Source organism: Amblyraja radiata, chromosome 25 (genome assembly GCF_010909765.2).
Source record: "Amblyraja radiata isolate CabotCenter1 chromosome 25, sAmbRad1.1.pri, whole genome shotgun sequence".
Lineage (NCBI taxonomy): Eukaryota > Metazoa > Chordata > Chondrichthyes > Rajiformes > Rajidae > Amblyraja > Amblyraja radiata.
Window position 1 is genome coordinate 32,952,964 of NC_045980.1, and position 17,210 is coordinate 32,970,173.

General features: G+C 48.9%; 1 protein-coding gene across 1 annotated transcript in view; it reads left to right on the forward strand.

Moving 5' to 3' along the window:
* Nucleotides 1-2,282: 2,282 nt before the first annotated feature.
* The window catches only part of myo1h (myosin IH), a 45,259-nt gene continuing 30,331 nt past the window's right edge, over nucleotides 2,283-17,210 (forward strand). Inside the window, exons 1-8 of the mRNA XM_033043789.1 lie at nucleotides 2,283-2,357; nucleotides 4,957-5,112; nucleotides 6,888-7,003; nucleotides 7,346-7,544; nucleotides 10,039-10,119; nucleotides 13,139-13,318; nucleotides 14,373-14,471; nucleotides 15,588-15,701. Coding sequence (XP_032899680.1) covers nucleotides 4,987-5,112; nucleotides 6,888-7,003; nucleotides 7,346-7,544; nucleotides 10,039-10,119; nucleotides 13,139-13,318; nucleotides 14,373-14,471; nucleotides 15,588-15,701 — 915 coding nt within the window. The 5' untranslated portion in view covers nucleotides 2,283-2,357; nucleotides 4,957-4,986. The remainder of the gene's footprint in view (nucleotides 2,358-4,956; nucleotides 5,113-6,887; nucleotides 7,004-7,345; nucleotides 7,545-10,038; nucleotides 10,120-13,138; nucleotides 13,319-14,372; nucleotides 14,472-15,587; nucleotides 15,702-17,210) is intronic.

Genomic DNA, 17,210 nt, shown 5'->3' on the forward strand with positions numbered 1-17,210 from the left:
ACTCCGCTATCTTTAAGAGCCCTAACTCTCTCTTGAAAGCATTTCTTGTCCCGCTGAGTTACTCCAGCATTTTGTGTCTGTTTTCGGTTTAAACCAGCATCTGCAGTTCCTTCCCACACATCTACCTTATTCAGCCCATTCAGCTCCTGCCACTCCGTGCGGGCTGGGCCAATGTCTAACTATGCAAGTGCATTTAGTGGCAGCACGGTGGCGTAGCGGTAGAGTTGCCGCCTCACAGCGCCAGAGACCCGGGTTCGATCCTGGCTTTGGGCGCTGTCTGTACGGAGTTTGCACGTTCTCCCCGTGACCTGCGTGGGTTTTCTCCGGCTTTTCTCAGATGCTCTAAAGACTGTAGGTTAATTGGTTTGGTATAAATATAAAATTGACCCTGGTGTGTGTCGGATAGTGTTAGTGTGCGGGGATCGCTGGTCGGTAAACTAGGCTAATGTAAATACCCGTGTTAAGGGCCAAGAAAATGAGTGTGTTCCGCTGTTCAGTTGCAGTGTAATTTGATCATGGCTTATGCCGAACATCATAGATAGAATATCCAGGCCAGTGAGATGGAAAGTAATCAGAAACATGAGACTAGGCGGACTACCTCTTCCTAATCCTGTTAAGTGGCATGTAAACTAAACATGGAGGTTCACCACTTAAGTCTTGTAGTTTAGATCAGAAATACAGCATGGAAACAGGCCCTTCGACCCATCCAGTCCATGCTGGCCAACAGTCACCAGAACACACCAGTGTTATGTTATCGCACTATCTCTCATCCGCGCGCTACACCAATCTGGGGGAATTTACAGATGACAATCCACCTACAAACCTGCAAGTCTTTGGGACGTGGGAGGAAACCGGAGCGCCCGGAGGAAACCCACGCGGTCACAGGGATGTTTAAGAAGGAACTGCAGATGCTGGAAAATCAAAGGTAGACAAAAAGTGCTGGAGAAACTCAGCGGGTGCAGCAGCATCTATGGAACGAAGGAAATGGGCAACGTTTCGGGCCGAAACCCTTCTTCAGACTCACAGGGAGAACGTGTGCTGCAGAATTTCAAAGCATGGGTTGGTTGATCGATTGAAGGAAACAGCAGTGAAGCAGGCCCTCGTGTGTGTAGGATAGGGTTAGTGTGCGGGGATCGCTGATCGGCGCGGACTCGGTGGGCCGAAGGCCCTGTTTCTGCGATGCATCTCTAATCTAAACTGAATTAAACAAAACTAAACTAAACTGAACTAAGCTGAAGTGAACTGAAGTAAACTAAACGAGTCTAAACTTTTAAAAGGCATTTGGAAAGGTATATATAATAGACAATAGGTGCAGGAGTAGGCCATTTGGCTCTTCAATGTGATCATGGCTGATCATCTGAAGAAGGGTTTCGGCCCGAAACGTCGCCTATTTCCTTCGCTCCATAGATGCTGCTGCACCCGCTGAGTTTCCCCAGCAATTTTGTGTACCTTCGATATTCCAGCATCTGCAGTTCCCTTTTGAACATCCCCAATCAGTACCCCGTTCCTGCCTTCTCCCCATATCCCCTGACTCCGCTATTTTTAAGAGCCCTATCTAGCTCTCTCTTGAAAGCATCCAGAGAACCGGCCTCCACCGCCCTCTGAGGCAGACAATTCCACAGACGAAGAATTCCACAGGAAAGGTTTAGAGGGATATGGGTCAAACGTGGGCAAATGGGACTAGTTTAGATGGACTTCCTGGACTGCATGGATGAGTTGGGCTGAAGGGCCTCTGACTCCATTACTGTACCTCGTGACTGAGGACAGAGATGTTTTCAGGACTTGGTCATCCAGTTAGATGTTTAGGCACAACATTCACAAGGAGACGAGGCAGGAGTGCAGAGGCATTGGTGGTGAGATCGCATAGCCTTGAATATTTAACGATGTTTTTACTGTTTCGCATGTCTGTCGCCCTGTGACACAGAATCTTCACAGGGACACCTACATGCTGAGTGTAACGAGTTTGTAAACGCTGGGGAGATGAGGCTGGCCTGGGTTCACAGTTGATAGTTCATAGTTCATCTTTGATTGAAACCGGCATGAGCAGTTCCTTCTTACACGTTTTTATCTTCCCCCGTTATCTGAGTCCTGGTGTTATCGGGTGTTGGCTCGTTCACAGTGGGGGAAAACCGAACGTCCTTCCCCGGCCCGGCATCCAGATCCTTGCCATAAATCATGACACTGCTTTCCTTGAGGTGGAGCCCAGATCCAATTCACCCCCTCAAAACATCCTCCGACATACTCACTCACCCCTCACCCGGTCATTCGCTGCGTCTCCATCAGCCCAGGGCACAACGGTTGCAAGAGACTTGAGAATCGGCCCAATAAAACATTCAGTCCGACTCCAACTCATAGAGGTAAGTTTTTCAGATTCAAGAAAAGCTGCAGATGTGGTTAAGGGGGGGGGGGGGGGGGGGGGGGGGGGAGTTGGAATTTACTGAGAGCAGATGGTTTGGCCATCGTTATTGAACAGAATAAGTATTGCCAGGCACAACATGTCTATCTATTTAGATAGAAAACAACATTTCTGGAGAAACTCAGCGGGTGAGGCAGCATCTATGGACCCGAAACGTCGCCTATTCCTTCGCTCCATAGACACTGCCTCGCCTGCTGAGTTTCTCCAACATTTTTTTCTACCTTCGATTTTTAAACAATAGAACCCTGGGTTTCGGCCCGAAACGTCGCCTATTTCCTTCGCTCCATAGATGCTGCTGCACCCGCTGAGTTACTCCAGCATTTTGTGTCTACCCACACGGACCTTTCTGTCCTGGGCCTCCTCCACTGTCAGTGTGAGGCTAAACACACATTGGAGGAACAGCATCTCATATTTCGCTTGGGCAGCTCACAGCCCAGCGGTATGAATATTGATTTCTCTAACATCAGGTAGCCCCGGCATTCCCTCTCTCTCTCCATCCCTCCCCCACCCAAGTCGCACCAGCTTCTCGTTCTCACCCAACAAACAGCCAACAATGGCCTGTTTCTTTTATCATCCTTACCTTTTTGTATATCTTCATTCATTGTTCTTTATCTCTCCACATCACCGTCTCTATCTCTCGTTTCCCTTATCCCCAACCAGTCTGAAGAAGGGTCTCGACCTGAAAAATCGCCCATTCCTTCTCTCCAGAGATGCTGCCTGTCCCGCTGAGTTACTCCAGCTTTTTGTGTCTGTCTTTGATAAGATTATTAAAATGCTTATGACGGTCCTGGGTTTAAAAAAAATAGAAATATCTAGTTAAAATGCAAGTCAGGCTTTCTAACCTTTCACCCAAGCTGGAGGGGGGGGGGGGGGGGGGGGGGGGGAGTAAACCATTTCCTTAGGTTTCAAAAAAGAATTCCTTGGAACATCGATTTCCTGACTGGGAGATAATTAGTGCTGGAACAAGATAAGTCTCAGGAAATTGTTGAAGAAAAATATTAGGTATTATTAGAAACATTGAGAAAGGGAGGATTCGCTTACTATAACTAAAATAGGTTGCCGAGGATGTCTTGGGCTAGTGATGATTATCGTTAAGTAACCCTTGCGGTCCCTCTCTCCTCGCCCTTCCCCCACCCGAGTCGTCGTGCCAGTTTCGCTGTCGTCCCGCTGAGTTCCACTGTCTCTATAATTCGTTATCACCTCCCCCACTGCCAACAATGGACCATTGTGGGCTCCACCTTTCCTTGATCATCGTTGCTTTCTGCATATCTGTCGCTCGTTTGTAATAAGTACCGTCGATACCGCTTGATCCCCACTCCCCTGTCCCTTGGTCTGAAGAAGGGTCGTGGCCCGAAACATCACCTGCTCCTTTTCTCCAGAGATGCTGCTCTTTTTCTCACAGAGAGTGGTGAGTCTATGGAATTCTCTGCCTCAGAGGGCGGTGGAGGCCGGTTCTCTGGATGCTTTCAAGAGAGAGCTAGATCGGGCTCTTAAAAATAGCGGAGTCAGGGGATATGGGGAGAAGGTAGGAACGGGGTACTGATTGGGGATGATCAGCCATGATCACATTAATGGCGGTGCTGGCACGAAGGGCCAAATGGCCTACTCCTGCACCTATTGTCTAATGTCTATTGTCTATTGTCTATTGCCCACTGAGTTACTCCAGCCTTTTGTGTCTGTCTAGCAATGAAGGGAAGTGTATTAAGGGAAGTTCTCAGTGTACAATACTCTTCTCTCTCCCTCTTTCATTCTCTCTCACCTTAAACCTTTGTCCTCTGGTCCTCGATTCACCTACTCTGGGCAAGAGTCTCCGTGTGTCTACCCAATCTATTCCTCTCATTATTTTGTACACCTCTATAAGACCACCCCTCATCCTCCAGCGCTCCAAGGAATAGAGACCCAGCCTGCTCAACCTCTCCCTCCAGCTCAGGCCCCTGGCAACAATATGGAAGACAGACACAAAATGCTGGAGTAACTCAGCGGGACAGGCAGCATCTGTGGAGAGAGGGAGCGGGTGACGTTTCGGGTTGAGTGTCAGTCAGCATCTGCAGTTCCTTCCAACACAATGATGTACGTGGGATGTTCACAGTTTTATTTGGACGCTATTTGTGCCGGTGCCAATAAGATCATGGGGAGACCCCTTCCACCACAGCAACGGACTGTTCCAGCTGCTATGGTCAGGCAAACGCCTCCGTTGCCGTGCTGTGAGAACGGAGAGGTTGAGAAGGAGTTTCTTCCCAGAGGCCATTCGGACTGTAAACTACCTCACCAGGGACTAACTTTACTGTTACCATTCTACTGTTTTTTTTTAAAGTGCTATTTTTTTTCCTTTTCCTTCCTCCCACAGTATGTAATATGTAAAAGAATATGTGATTCTGTTCCATTCTGTTTGTTTTTGCACAAAGTCCGCGAGCATTGCCACTTTTCATTTCACTGCACATCTCGTATGTGTATGTGACGAATAAACTTGACTTGACTTGACTTGGGTCCCTGTGCAGATTGACAGCATTTCCTCTCTGTCTCTCTTACTCTCTCAGCAGAAGGGGACGGGAAGCAGGTTCCCCGTGAACATGGAGGCAGCGTTGACAGCTCGCGACAGAGTGGGAGTGCAGGACTTTGTGTTGCTCGATTCCTACACCAGCGAAGAGGCCTTCCTGGACAACCTCCGCAAACGCTTCCGAGAGAACCTCATCTACGTAAACGCCGCCGTGTACCGCCTCGGTTTTAGCGTTTCGTTTTAGAGAGACAGCGCGGAAACAGGCCCTTCGGCCCATCGAGTCGGCAATCCCCGCACACTAGTTCTATCCTACACACACTAGGGACAATTTACACAGGCTAATTAGAGATACAGCGCGGAAAACAGGCCCTTCGGCCCTTCATCGGAGATCCCCGCACACTAGTTCTATCCTACACACACTAGGGACAATTTACACAGGCTAATTAGAGATACAGCGCAAAAACAGACCATTCGGCCCATCGAGTAGGCAACCCCGCACACTAGTTCTATCCTACACACACTAGGGACAATTTACACAGGCTAATTAGAGATACAGCGCAAAAACAGACCATTCGGCCCATCGAGCCCTCGCCGACCAGCGATCACCCCGTGCACTTGGGTGACAGGGGTTATGGGGTGAAGGCAGGAGAATGGGGTTTGGAGGGAGAGATAGATCAGCCATGATTGAATGGCAGAGTAGACTTGATGGGCTGAATGGCCTAATTCTGCTCCTATCACTTATGAACCTATGAACTAGTTCTATCCCACACCCTAGCAACAATTTACACAGGCTAATTAGAGATACAGCACGGAAACAGGCCTTTCGGCCCATCGAGTCCGTGCAGACCAGCGATCACTGGTTCACAATGGCAGTATCCTACACACTACGAATGATTTCACCATTTTTACCGAAGCTAATTAACCTACAAACCTGTACGTCTTTGGAATGTGGGAGGAAACTGGAGCACCCGGAGAATAACCATGCAGGTCACGTGGGAGAACGTACACACAGCACCCTTAAACCCCTGTCCCACTGTACGAGTTCATTCAAGTGTCCTCCCGAGATTTAAAAAAAAATCAAACTCGTGGTAAGCACGTAGAATGTACGTCGGAGCTCGGGGACGTCTCTTGGCGGCTCATAACGCTAACGGCAGGTACTCGGGGAAACGCCGTAAACTTGGGAAGACTCGTGAAGATTTTTCAACATGTTGGAAAAAAATGTCCACGAGAGACCCGAGTACCTACGAGCGGCCATTACCGTAAATCTCCGAGTTCGAATCAGGGCAAACTCGGGAGAGCTCTTTGAATGAACTCGTACAGTGGGACAGGGCTTTTAGTCAGGATCAAACCCGGGTCTCTGGCGCTGTGAGGCAACAACTCTACCGCTGCGCCACCGCGCCGCCCTGTGCGTGCGGATGTGTGTGTGTTCATATTATTAACTGGTGGTGGGTATATGGAACGAGCTGCCAGAGGAGGCAGTTAAGACAGGTACACTAACAACATTTAAGAGCCATTTGGGCAGGGGCATGGATTGGAAAGGTTTGGAGGGATACGGGCCAACCATGACCTGATGGTACTAGAGTAGTTAATAATCTACGTAATAGGAAACTGAGGGGCAACCTTTTCACTCAAAGGGTGGTGGGTGTCTGGAACGAGTTGGTGGAGGAGGTCGTTGAGGCAAGGACTATCCCAACATTTAAGAAACAGTTGGACAGGTACATGGATAGGACAGGTTTGGGAGGATATGGACCAAACTGGGACAGATGGGACCAGTGTAGTTGGCCGGCATGGACGAGTTGGGCCGAATGGCCTGTTTCCACGCTGTATCAGTCTATGGTGTTGGTATTTATATCGCAACGCAGTGAAATATCTCCAGGAGTGTTATCATTTGATTCAGAACTTTGAAGCATGCTGACGCATAGATGAAGATTTGTTCAATATTTTCTTGACATGGATTTTTTTTTAATTCCTCAGACGTACATCGGCACCCTGCTTGTTTCTGTGAATCCGTACAAGGAACTGGATATATACACACACAAGAAGAAGGAACTCTACGAAGGAGTCAATTTCTTTGAACTTCCGCCTCACATGTGAGTCATAGAGCCGGCAAATTGTCATGTTGGTCATAAGCTCATGTTCTTAGGAGTAGAATTAGGCTATTCGGCCCATCAAGCCTGCTCCCCCATTCAATCATGGCTGATCTATCTCTCCCTCATCACCCCATTCTCCTGCCTTCTCCCCACAACCTCAGACACCTGTTGGGAAGATGTTGTTGAGCTGGAAAGGTTTGCAGAGAATGTTGCCGGGACTCGAGGGTGTGAGCTACAGGGGGAGTTTGAGCAGGCTGGGACTCTATTCCTTGGAGCGCAGGAAGGCGAGGGGTGATCTAACGGAGATCTTGTCGACGCTTGGCTTTCTTCTGTCCCCTGCAGCTACGCCATTGCTGACAACGCCTACCGGGTAATGTGTACAGAGTACAACAACCACTTCATCCTCATCTCCGGAGAGAGCGGAGCTGGCAAGACAGAGGCCTCGAAGAAGATCCTGGAATTCTACGCCAAGACCTGCCAGACCACGGAGCAACTACAAGTGGTGCGTGACCGCCTCCTGCTGTCCAACCCTGTACTGGAGGTGAGCACCGCTTGGAGCAGCAATCAGTGTAGTTCCATTCAATTCAGATCAGTTCAATTCAGTTCAATTCAGTTCAATTCAGTTCAATTCAGTTGAGTTGAGTTGAGTTGAGTTGAGTTCAGTTCAGTTCAGTTCAATTCAGTTCAATTCAATTAAATTCAGTTTAATACAATAGACAATAGGTGCAGGAGTAGGCCATTTGGCCCTTTGAGCCAGCACCGCCATTCATTGTGATCATAGCTGATCATCCACAATCAGTACCCCGTTCCTGCCTTCTCCCCATATCCCTTGACTCTGTGTTTAAGAAGGAACTTCGCTGGAAAATCAAAGGTAGACAACAGTGTTGGAGAAACTCAGCAGGTGCAGCAGCATCTATGGAGCGAAGGAAATAGGCAATGTTTCGGGACAAAACCCTTCTTAAAACCCTTGACTCTGTTATCTTTAAGAGCTCTATCTAGCTCAGTTCAATTCAGTTTATTTCAGTTTAGTTTAGCTTAGTTCAGCTCAGTTCATGTGTAGGAAGGAACTGCAGATGCTGGTTTGAACCAAAGGTTGATACAAAATACTGGAGTATCTCAGCGGGACAGGCAGCATCTCTGGAGAGAAGGACTGGGTGTCGTTTTGGGTCGAGAAGAAATGTCAGCTTTTTGTGTCTATCATCCATTATGGAGTTGCTGGCCTGTCTCCATGCTGTATGGCTCTGTGACTAACCTTACAATTTGACAGTTTTGTCAGCAGACTTATTGTCCAATGCCCTGAAGAACAATTTCTCTTGAGTTTAGTCTAGTTTAGTTTGGAGATACAGCGGGGAAACAGGCCCTTCGGCCCACCGAGTCCGTGCCGACCAGCGTTCACCCCGTACACTAGCACTATCCTACACACACTAGGGACAATTTACAATTTTTACCAAAGCCAACTAACTTACCAACCTGCACGTCTTTGGAGAGTGGGAGGAAACCGGAGCACCCGGAGAAAACCCTCGTGGTCACGGGGAGAACGTGCAAACTCCGTACAGACAGCACCTGAGGTCAGGATCGAACCCGGATCTCTGGTGCTGTGAGGCAGCGAATCTACTCTGAGAATAAAAGCAGCTGTTAACTGGTCTTGGTAAGAATTGTAAATTGCCCCATGTGTGTAGGATAGTGCTAGTGTACAGGGTGATCGCTGGTCGGCGCGGACACGGTGGCTGAAGGCTTCTGTTTCCGCGCTGTATCTCTAGCAGAAAGGGCAGATCATTGATGATATTAATGCCAAGGATCTCGAAGCTCTCTACCATTTGACAGGCTGCAAACTGCTGTACTACCTTCTGCAACTGGCCCTTTAACAAAGCATCAGGAATTGTTGCCGCTGCCAACTCCCAACTCCAGCGAACTTTCCCCACCCCCTATCAGTCTGAAGAAGGGTTTCGGCCCGAAACGTCGCCTATTTCCTTCGCTCCATAGATGCTGCTGCACCCGCTGAGTTCCTCCAGCAATTTTGTGTTCCAGCGAACTTGTCTCTATTGTACACAGCCACCGTTCCCTCGAGGCCCGGTGAAGAACGTCCACTGGCACAAGTTACCAAAGACGATGAGAGAAGATGAGAGAAAGAGAAAAAACGCCAGCCCTCTTCCCCTTCCCTCTCCCCCACAATCAGTGTGAAGAAGGGTCCCGACCCGAAACGTCACCTACCCGTGTGCTCCGCAGATGCTGCTTCACCCGCTGACTTACTCCAGCACTTTGTGTCTTTTTTTGTAAACCGGCATCTGCAGTTCATAAGATCATTAAGGATAGGAGTAGAATTAGGCCAGTCTACTCCGCCATTCAATCAAAGTCAGCGCAAGATGGTGGCTCAGCGGTAGAGTTGTTGCCTCACGGCGCCAGGTACCCGGGGTTTGATCCAGACTGCGAGTGCTGTCTGTATGGAGTTTGTACGTTCTCCCTGTCACCTGCGTGGGTTTTCTCCGGGTGCTCCGGGTTTCCTCCCACACACCTACGACGTGCAAGTTTGTAGGTTGATTGACTTCAGTAAACTGTCCTTAGTGTGTAGGATAGTAGTAGTGTACGGGGTGATCGCTGGGTAGTTGTCCCTAGTGTGTGTAGGCTAGCGCTAGTGTACAGGGATGGCTGGTCATAGACATAGACATAGAAAATAGGTGCAGGAGTAGGCCATTCGGCCCTTCGAGCCTGCACCGCCATTCAATATGATCATGGCTGATCATCCAACTCAGTATCCTGTACCTGCCTTCTCTCCATACCCCCTGATCCCTTTAGCCACAAGGGCCACATCTAACTCCCTCTTAAATGTAGCCAATGAACTGGCCTCAACTACATCCTGTGGCAGAGAAGTGGTCAGCATGGACTCGGTCGGCCGAAGGGCCTGCTTCCGCACTGTATCACCAAAGTCTAGAGTGTAAAGATGGGCAAGCTACAAAGTCCAGCCCTCATCCCAATCAATGTGTTGAATCAATGACTTTTCCCAATAACGTACATGAACTCTTGCTCTTTTATTTCAGGCGTTTGGAAACGCTAAGACTTTGAAGAACGATAATTCCAGCCGCTTTGGAAAATACATGGACATCCAGTTCAGCTTCACGGTACAAAGATAATGTTATTCTGATTTCCATCTCACACAGAGAAGGCCAAAGTCCACGGTGATAAAATATCATAGACACCAGAATGAATGTATTCCATCGTTCTGGCAGTGCGGAGAATGGCTAGGACCCCCACCCTTCAGTGTGTGACACACCTTCACTCCCAGGTCTTCATAAGTTCACAAGTGATACCAGCAGAATTAGGCCATTCGGCCCATCGAGATTACTCCGCCGGTACTGATTTTGGATAATCGTATTGAATGGCTCGATGGGCCGAATGGCCTACTCCTGCACCTGTTTTCTATGTCACTATGTTTTCTATGTGCGCTGTCCGTGGACGCCCAGGGGGATTTCCGCGACCGCTGGGCACCGCCGGGGGGTGGAATCCATCCTTGACAAGGATTGTAATATAGTTGTTTTAAGAGTGTAACATTTTCTATGTTTCTATTTGTCAAATTGTGTCGATGTTTCTCGGACCTATTTCTGGCTTGTGATTTCACTTGTGGGAACTGATTTTCTCCTTGGCCTGTTGCCACAGGCTTCAGCCGGGCCTGTTCTAACGTCTAGGCCCGATTCACGTTACGATATCCTATCACCCCCCCTCCCCCGCCCCACAGACCAGCCGAGCAGGATTTTGTTGTCGTTCCCGATGAAATATTTAGAGCGAAAATAATTGTGTCCAGTTCCAGGACTATTTACAGCAAAGTAATTCAAGATTGAAAGGGGGCCATTGTCTGATGTTGGCAAGCATCGCGAAACGATCAGAGCTCGGATAGCAATCTGGGCCTCGTTTGAAAGGCAGCTCATTTGGGGAGATGAAATGTTGGACATCGAGCCCCATAATGAATTAATCAACTTCCTGAATAGTAAGGTGATCAAGCTTGTCAGACAGGAAAAGCATCGACGACAGACACGAAACGCTGGAGTAACTCAGCGGGTCAGGCAGCATCTCTGGAGAGAAGAGATAGGTGACGTGTCTGGTCTTCCCCCGTATTCAGACTGAAGAAGTCAGTCTCGACCCGAAAAGTCACCTATTCCTTTTCTCCAGAGATGCTGCCTGACCCGCTGAGTTACTCCAGCTTTTTGTGTCTGTCATTTAGAGTATTGCGTTCTCCTCTGTGCACCATGTTATGGGAAAGATGTTGTCAATCTGAAAAGGGTGCCGGAGAAGATTTACGAGGATGTTGCCAGGACGCAAAGGCCTGAGTTATAGGGGGAGACTTTTGCCCAGAGTAGGGAAATCGAGAATCAGAGGGCATGGGTTTAAGGTCAGGGAGGTAAGATTTAATCGGAACCTGAGGGGTAACTTTTTTTTACAACAAATGGCGGTGGGTGCATGGAACGAGCTGTCAGAGGGGGTAGCTGAGGTAGGGACTATCACAACGTTTAAGAAACATTTAGACAGGTAATAGGACAGGTTTAGAGGGGTATGGACCAAATTTCATATTTCATATGAAGTAAGACTGTATAGACTCGGCTTGTACTCGCTAGAATTTAGAAGATTGAGGGGGGATCTTATAGAAACTTACAAAATTCTTAAGGGGTTGGACAGGCTAGATGCAGAAAGATTGTTCCCGATGTTGGGGAATTCCAGAACAAGGGGTTACAGTTTAAGAATAAAAGGGAAATATTTTAGGACTGAGATGAGAAAAACATTTTTTTACACAGAGAGTGGTGAATCTGTGGAATTCTCTACCACAGAATGTAGTTGAGGCCAATTCATTGGCTATATTTAAGAGGGAGTTAGATGCGGCCCTTGTGGCTAAAGGGATCAGGGGGTATGGAGAGAAAGCAGGTACAGGATACTGAGTTGGATGATCAGCCATGATCATATTGAATGGCGGTGCAGGCTCGAAGGGCCGAATGGCCTACTCCTGGACCTATTTTCTATGTTTCTATGTTTCTAAATGCGGGCAGGTGGGACTAGTGTGGATGGGACATGTTGGGTGGTGTGAGCAAGTTGGGTGGAAGGGCCTGTTTCCGCGCTATATGACTATGACTCTATGACAATGTGCTGGGGTAACGTTGTGCTGGGGCATATTGTGGTCTAGGCAAGATACCAGCATCTACACTTCCTAGTGCCCATATAAGTGTAGTCGTTTTTGAGACTCCTTTTATAAGTACGGGTTCATAAGTGATTGGAGCAGAATTAGGCCATTCGGCCCCATCGAGTCTACTCTGCCATTCAATCACGGCTGATCTATCTCTCCCTCCTAACCCCATTCTCCTGCCTTCTCCCCATAACCCCTGACACCCACACTAATCCAGAATCTATCTATCTCTGCCTTAAAAACATCCACCGACTTGGCCTCCACAGCCTTCTGTGGCAAAGAATTCCACAGATTCACCACCCTCTGACTGAAGAAATTCCTCCTCATCTCATAGAAACATAGATAGAAACATAGAAAATAGGTGCAGGCAGAGGCCATTCGGCCCTTCGAGACAGCACCGCCATTCATTGTGATCATGGCTGATCGTCCCCAATCAATAACCCATGCCTGCCTTCTCCCCACATCCCTTGAGTCCACTAGCCCCTAGAGCTCTCTCTAACTCTCTCTTAAATCCATCCAGTGATTTGGCCTCCACTGCCCTCTGTGGCAGGGAATTCCACAAATTCACAACTTTCTGGGTGAAAAGGTGTTTTCTCACCTCAGTCTTAAATGGCCTCCCCTTGAAACTAAAATGTTAATTCTCCTTCTTAAAAGAACGTCCTTTAATTCTGAGGCCGTGCCCTCTGGTCCTGGACTCTCCCACTAGTGAAACATCATCACCGCATGCATCCACACTACCCAAGTCTTGGATTCCTTATTCCCGTTCACTTTATCCGAGGACCCGATCAGGAAAACTATGATTGAACTATTGGATATCTATGGCTTTGGAGTCTTTGATGTCGTCTGTGGCAAGGAATCCCTTTTGATTCTGCGATGCTTCAGTTTAGAGTTGAAATGTCGTGCAGGTGTTGAGATGAGGCGGCGGTCCTAGTGTGTGGGTGTTCACCGTCGGGGGGGTGTTGTTTTTGCAGGGGGCTCCTGTGGGGGGCCACATCCTGAGTTATCTCCTGGAGAAGTCTCGGGTGGCCCACCAGAACCACAGGGAACGTAACTTCCACATCTTCTACCAGCTGCTGGAGGGAGGAGACGATGAGCTGCTTCGCTGGCTAGGCCTGGACCGCAACCCACTGCTCTACCACTACCTCATCCAGGTAACGGCTGCACGTGTGGCGGCACGGCGAGGCGGCGCGGCGGTAGAGTTGCTGTCTTGCAGCGCTTGCGTTCCATCCCGACTACGGGCGCTGTCTACTTTGGTTTAGAGATACAGCGCGGAAACAGGCCCTTCGGCCCACCGAGTCCGTGCCGACCAGCGATCCCCGCACACCAGCACTACCCTACTATCTGTGGAATTCTCTGCCACAGAAGGTAGTTGAGGCCAGTTCATTGGCTATATTTAAGAGGGAGTTAGATGTGGCACTTGTGGCTAAAGGGATCAGGGGGTATGGAGAGAAGGCAGGTACAGGATACTGAGTTGGATGATCAGCCATGATCATATTGAATGGCGGTGCAGGCTCGAAGGGCCGAATGGCCTGCTCTTTTTCTATGTTTCTATGTTCCTACACACAGTAGGGACAGTTTTTACACAAACACCAAGCCAATTAACCTACAAACCTGTACGCCTTCGGAGTGTGGGAGGAAACCGAAGATCTCGGAGAAAACCCACGCAGGTCACGGGGAGAACGTACAAACTCCATACAGACAGCACCCGTGGTCGGGATCGAACCCGGGTCTCTGCCGCTGGATGCGCTGTAAGACAGCAACTCTACCGCTGCGCCACCGTGTCGCCCCCCACCTGTACAGAGTTTGTACGTTCTCCCCCATGACCCAGGTGGGTTTTCTCCGAGATCTTCGGTTTCCTCCCACTCTCCAAAGATGTACAGGTTTGTAGGTTGATTGACTTGGCATAATTGTAAATTGTCCCTAGTGTGTGTGTGTGTAGCATTGCGCGGGGACCGCTGGTCGGCGCGGATTCGGTGGGCCGATGGGCCTGTTTCCACGCTGTATGTCTAAACTAAACTGCACTAAACCAAACTATGCTTCAGTTCAGTTTAGTTTATTGTCACGTGTACCGAGGTACAGTGAAAAATCTTTTTTGTTGCGTGCTCACCAGTCATAACTTTATACTCATTGTAATTTTAATCGCGGTGTTATGGAATTTGCATCATTTTCTGTCGTTAACTTTTCCTGTCCTCTGTCTCCAATAAGGGTGAATGTGCCAAAGTGAGTTCCATCAACGATAAACTTGACTGGAAAACCGTCCGCAAAGCGTTGTCCGTGATTGGCTTCACTGACCATGACATCGATGTAAGTGTTCATAGAAACATAGAAAATAGGTGCAGGAGTAGGCCTTCGAGCCTGCACCGCCATTCAATATGATCATGGCTGATCATCCAACTCAGTATCCCGTACCTGCCTTCTCTCCATACCGCCTGATCCCTTTAGCCACAAGGGCCACATCTAACTCCCTCTTAAATATAGCCAATGAACTGTGGCCTCAACTACCTTCTGTGGCAGAGAATTCCACAGATTCTCCACTCTCTGTGTGAAAAATGTTTTTCTCATCTTGGTCCTAAAAGACTTCCCCCTTATCCTTAAACTGTGACCCCTTGTTCTGGACTTCCCCAACATCGGGAACAATCTTCCTGCATCTAGCCTGTCCAACCACTTAAGAATGTTGTAAGTTTCTATAAGATATTCCCTTCATCCTTCATTCTCCTTCAGTGGTTTTTTTTCTTTGCCTCAGCAAGGGGCTTTTCTTCCATTCACCACAGATACAGAGCACTGGACAGATCAAAACCACCCAGCAGTTTGCAAAGATCAGGGCGGCAAGGTGGCGGAGTGGGTAGAGTTGCTGCCTTACAGCGCTTGGGGAGCCGGAGACCCCGGGTTCGATCCCCACTACGGGTGACAATAGCCAATAGGTGCAGGAGTAGGCCATTCGGCCCTTCGAGCCAGCACCGCCATTCAATGTGATCATGGCTGATCATCCCCAATCAGTACCCCGTTCCTGCCTTCTCCCCATATCCCCTGACTCCGCTATCTTTAAGAGCCCTATCCAGCTCTCTCTTGAAAGCATCCAGAGAACCGGCCTCCACCGCCCTCTGAGGCAGAGAATTCCACAGACTCACCACTCTCTGGGTGAAAAAGTGTTTCCTCATCTCCGTTCTAAATGACTTACCCCTTATTCTTAAACTGTGGCCCCTGGTTCTGGACTCCCCCAACATCGGGAACATGTTTCCTGCCTCTAGCGTGTCCAAGCCCTTAACAATCTTATACGTTTCAATGAGATCCCCCTCATCCTTCTAAACTCTTGACGGGCTGAATGGCCTAATTCTGCTCCTCTCACTTATGACCTTATTAATAATAATAATTAATGTTTGGCATATTTTCGGGTATTGATCGCTTGCTTCTGCCCCACAGAACCTGCTGGAGGTAGTCGCCAGCGTTCTGCACCTGGGCAACATCCAGTTCATCGCAGACAACCACGGGCGCGCCAACATCACCGTGGATAAGCAAGTCCGCTGGATCTCCAAGGTAAAGATTCCGGGGTAGGCAGATGGAAGGATCACAAAACAACCTCGAATCAGGGCCAAAACAGAGGCGTAGCGGTAGAGCTGCTGCCTCACAGCGCCAGAGACCCAGGTTCAATCCCGACTACGGGCGCTCAGTTCAGTTTCGATTTAGTTTAGAAAAGCTACACTTACAACAACGGGGGCTTGAAATGGCGCCAAACTGGCCTCAGTGTACGACTGCCGTACACTTGCCCTGTATCTGAGACTCTTATCTAAGATGCACTGCCTTCTCCCCATAACCCCCGACACCCGTACTGATCAAGTCATAGAGTGACACAGCATGCAAACAGGCCCTTCGGCCCAACATGCCCAGGCTACACTAGTCCCACCTGCCCGCATTTGGCCCACACCCCTCTAAACCGTATCTCAGTGTTTATGTGTAGTGATACTTGTATTGAAATGTATACAACAATGAACCTTGGTGCATGTGACTTAAAAAGTACCAGACCTGTTTAAGAAGGAACTGCAGATGCTGGAAAATCGAAGGAGGACAAAAATGCTGGAGAAACTCAGCGGGTGAGGCAGCATCTATGGAGGGAAGGAAATAGGCGACGTTTCGGGTCGAAACCCTTCTTCAGTACCATACCTGTTCAGTTTAGTTTCTTGTCACACGTACCGAGGTACGGTGAACAGCTTTTTGTTGCGTGCTAAGCAGTCAGCAGAAAGACAATCCATCGAAAGATAGTCGAGCCTTCCACAGTGTACAGATAGCTGTAGGAGTATAGATTTAAGTGTGTGGAGCGATCGTGATATGTGGTGGTAGATCTGCTTCTGTGGCCAGCACGCAAATAGTCGCCTGGGTTGGGCGCTGCTCTGTACGGAGTTTGCAGGTTCTCCCCGTGACCTGCGTGGGTTTTCTCTGAGATCTTTCGTTTCCTCCCGCACTCCAAAGGCGTGTAGGTTTGTAAGTTTATTGGCTTGGTAAAATTGTAAATTGTCCCCAGTGTGTGTGTGGCGTAGCGTACGTGTGCGGGGATCGCTGGTCGGCACGGACTCAGTGGGCCGAAGGGCCTGTTTCCGCGCTGTATCTCTGGACTAAACCAAACGAAACCTTCTGGAAACAATGGCTTCACACAAAATGGGGATGGGGATGAGAATTGGGGTGAAATTTAAGAGATTGACACAAAATGCTGGAGTAACTCAGCGGGTCAGGCAGCATCTCTGGAGAGAAGGAATAGGAAGGAGACCTTTCAGGTCGAGACCCTTCTTCAGACTGGAAAGGATCAGGTGACATTTTGGGTCAACACCCTTCTTCAGGTTCAAAATGGAATTGGACTGAGGTTTAAAAAAACGAAATCTGTATCATTTTCCACATAAAGGGTGGTGGGTGCACTAAAACGAGCTGCAGGAGGAGGGGGTTGAGGCAGGTACTATCATAACGTTTGGACAAGTACATGGATAGGACTGGTTTAGAGGGATGTGGGCCAAACGCGGGCAGGTGGGACTAGTGTAGCTGGGCGGTGCGGGCAAG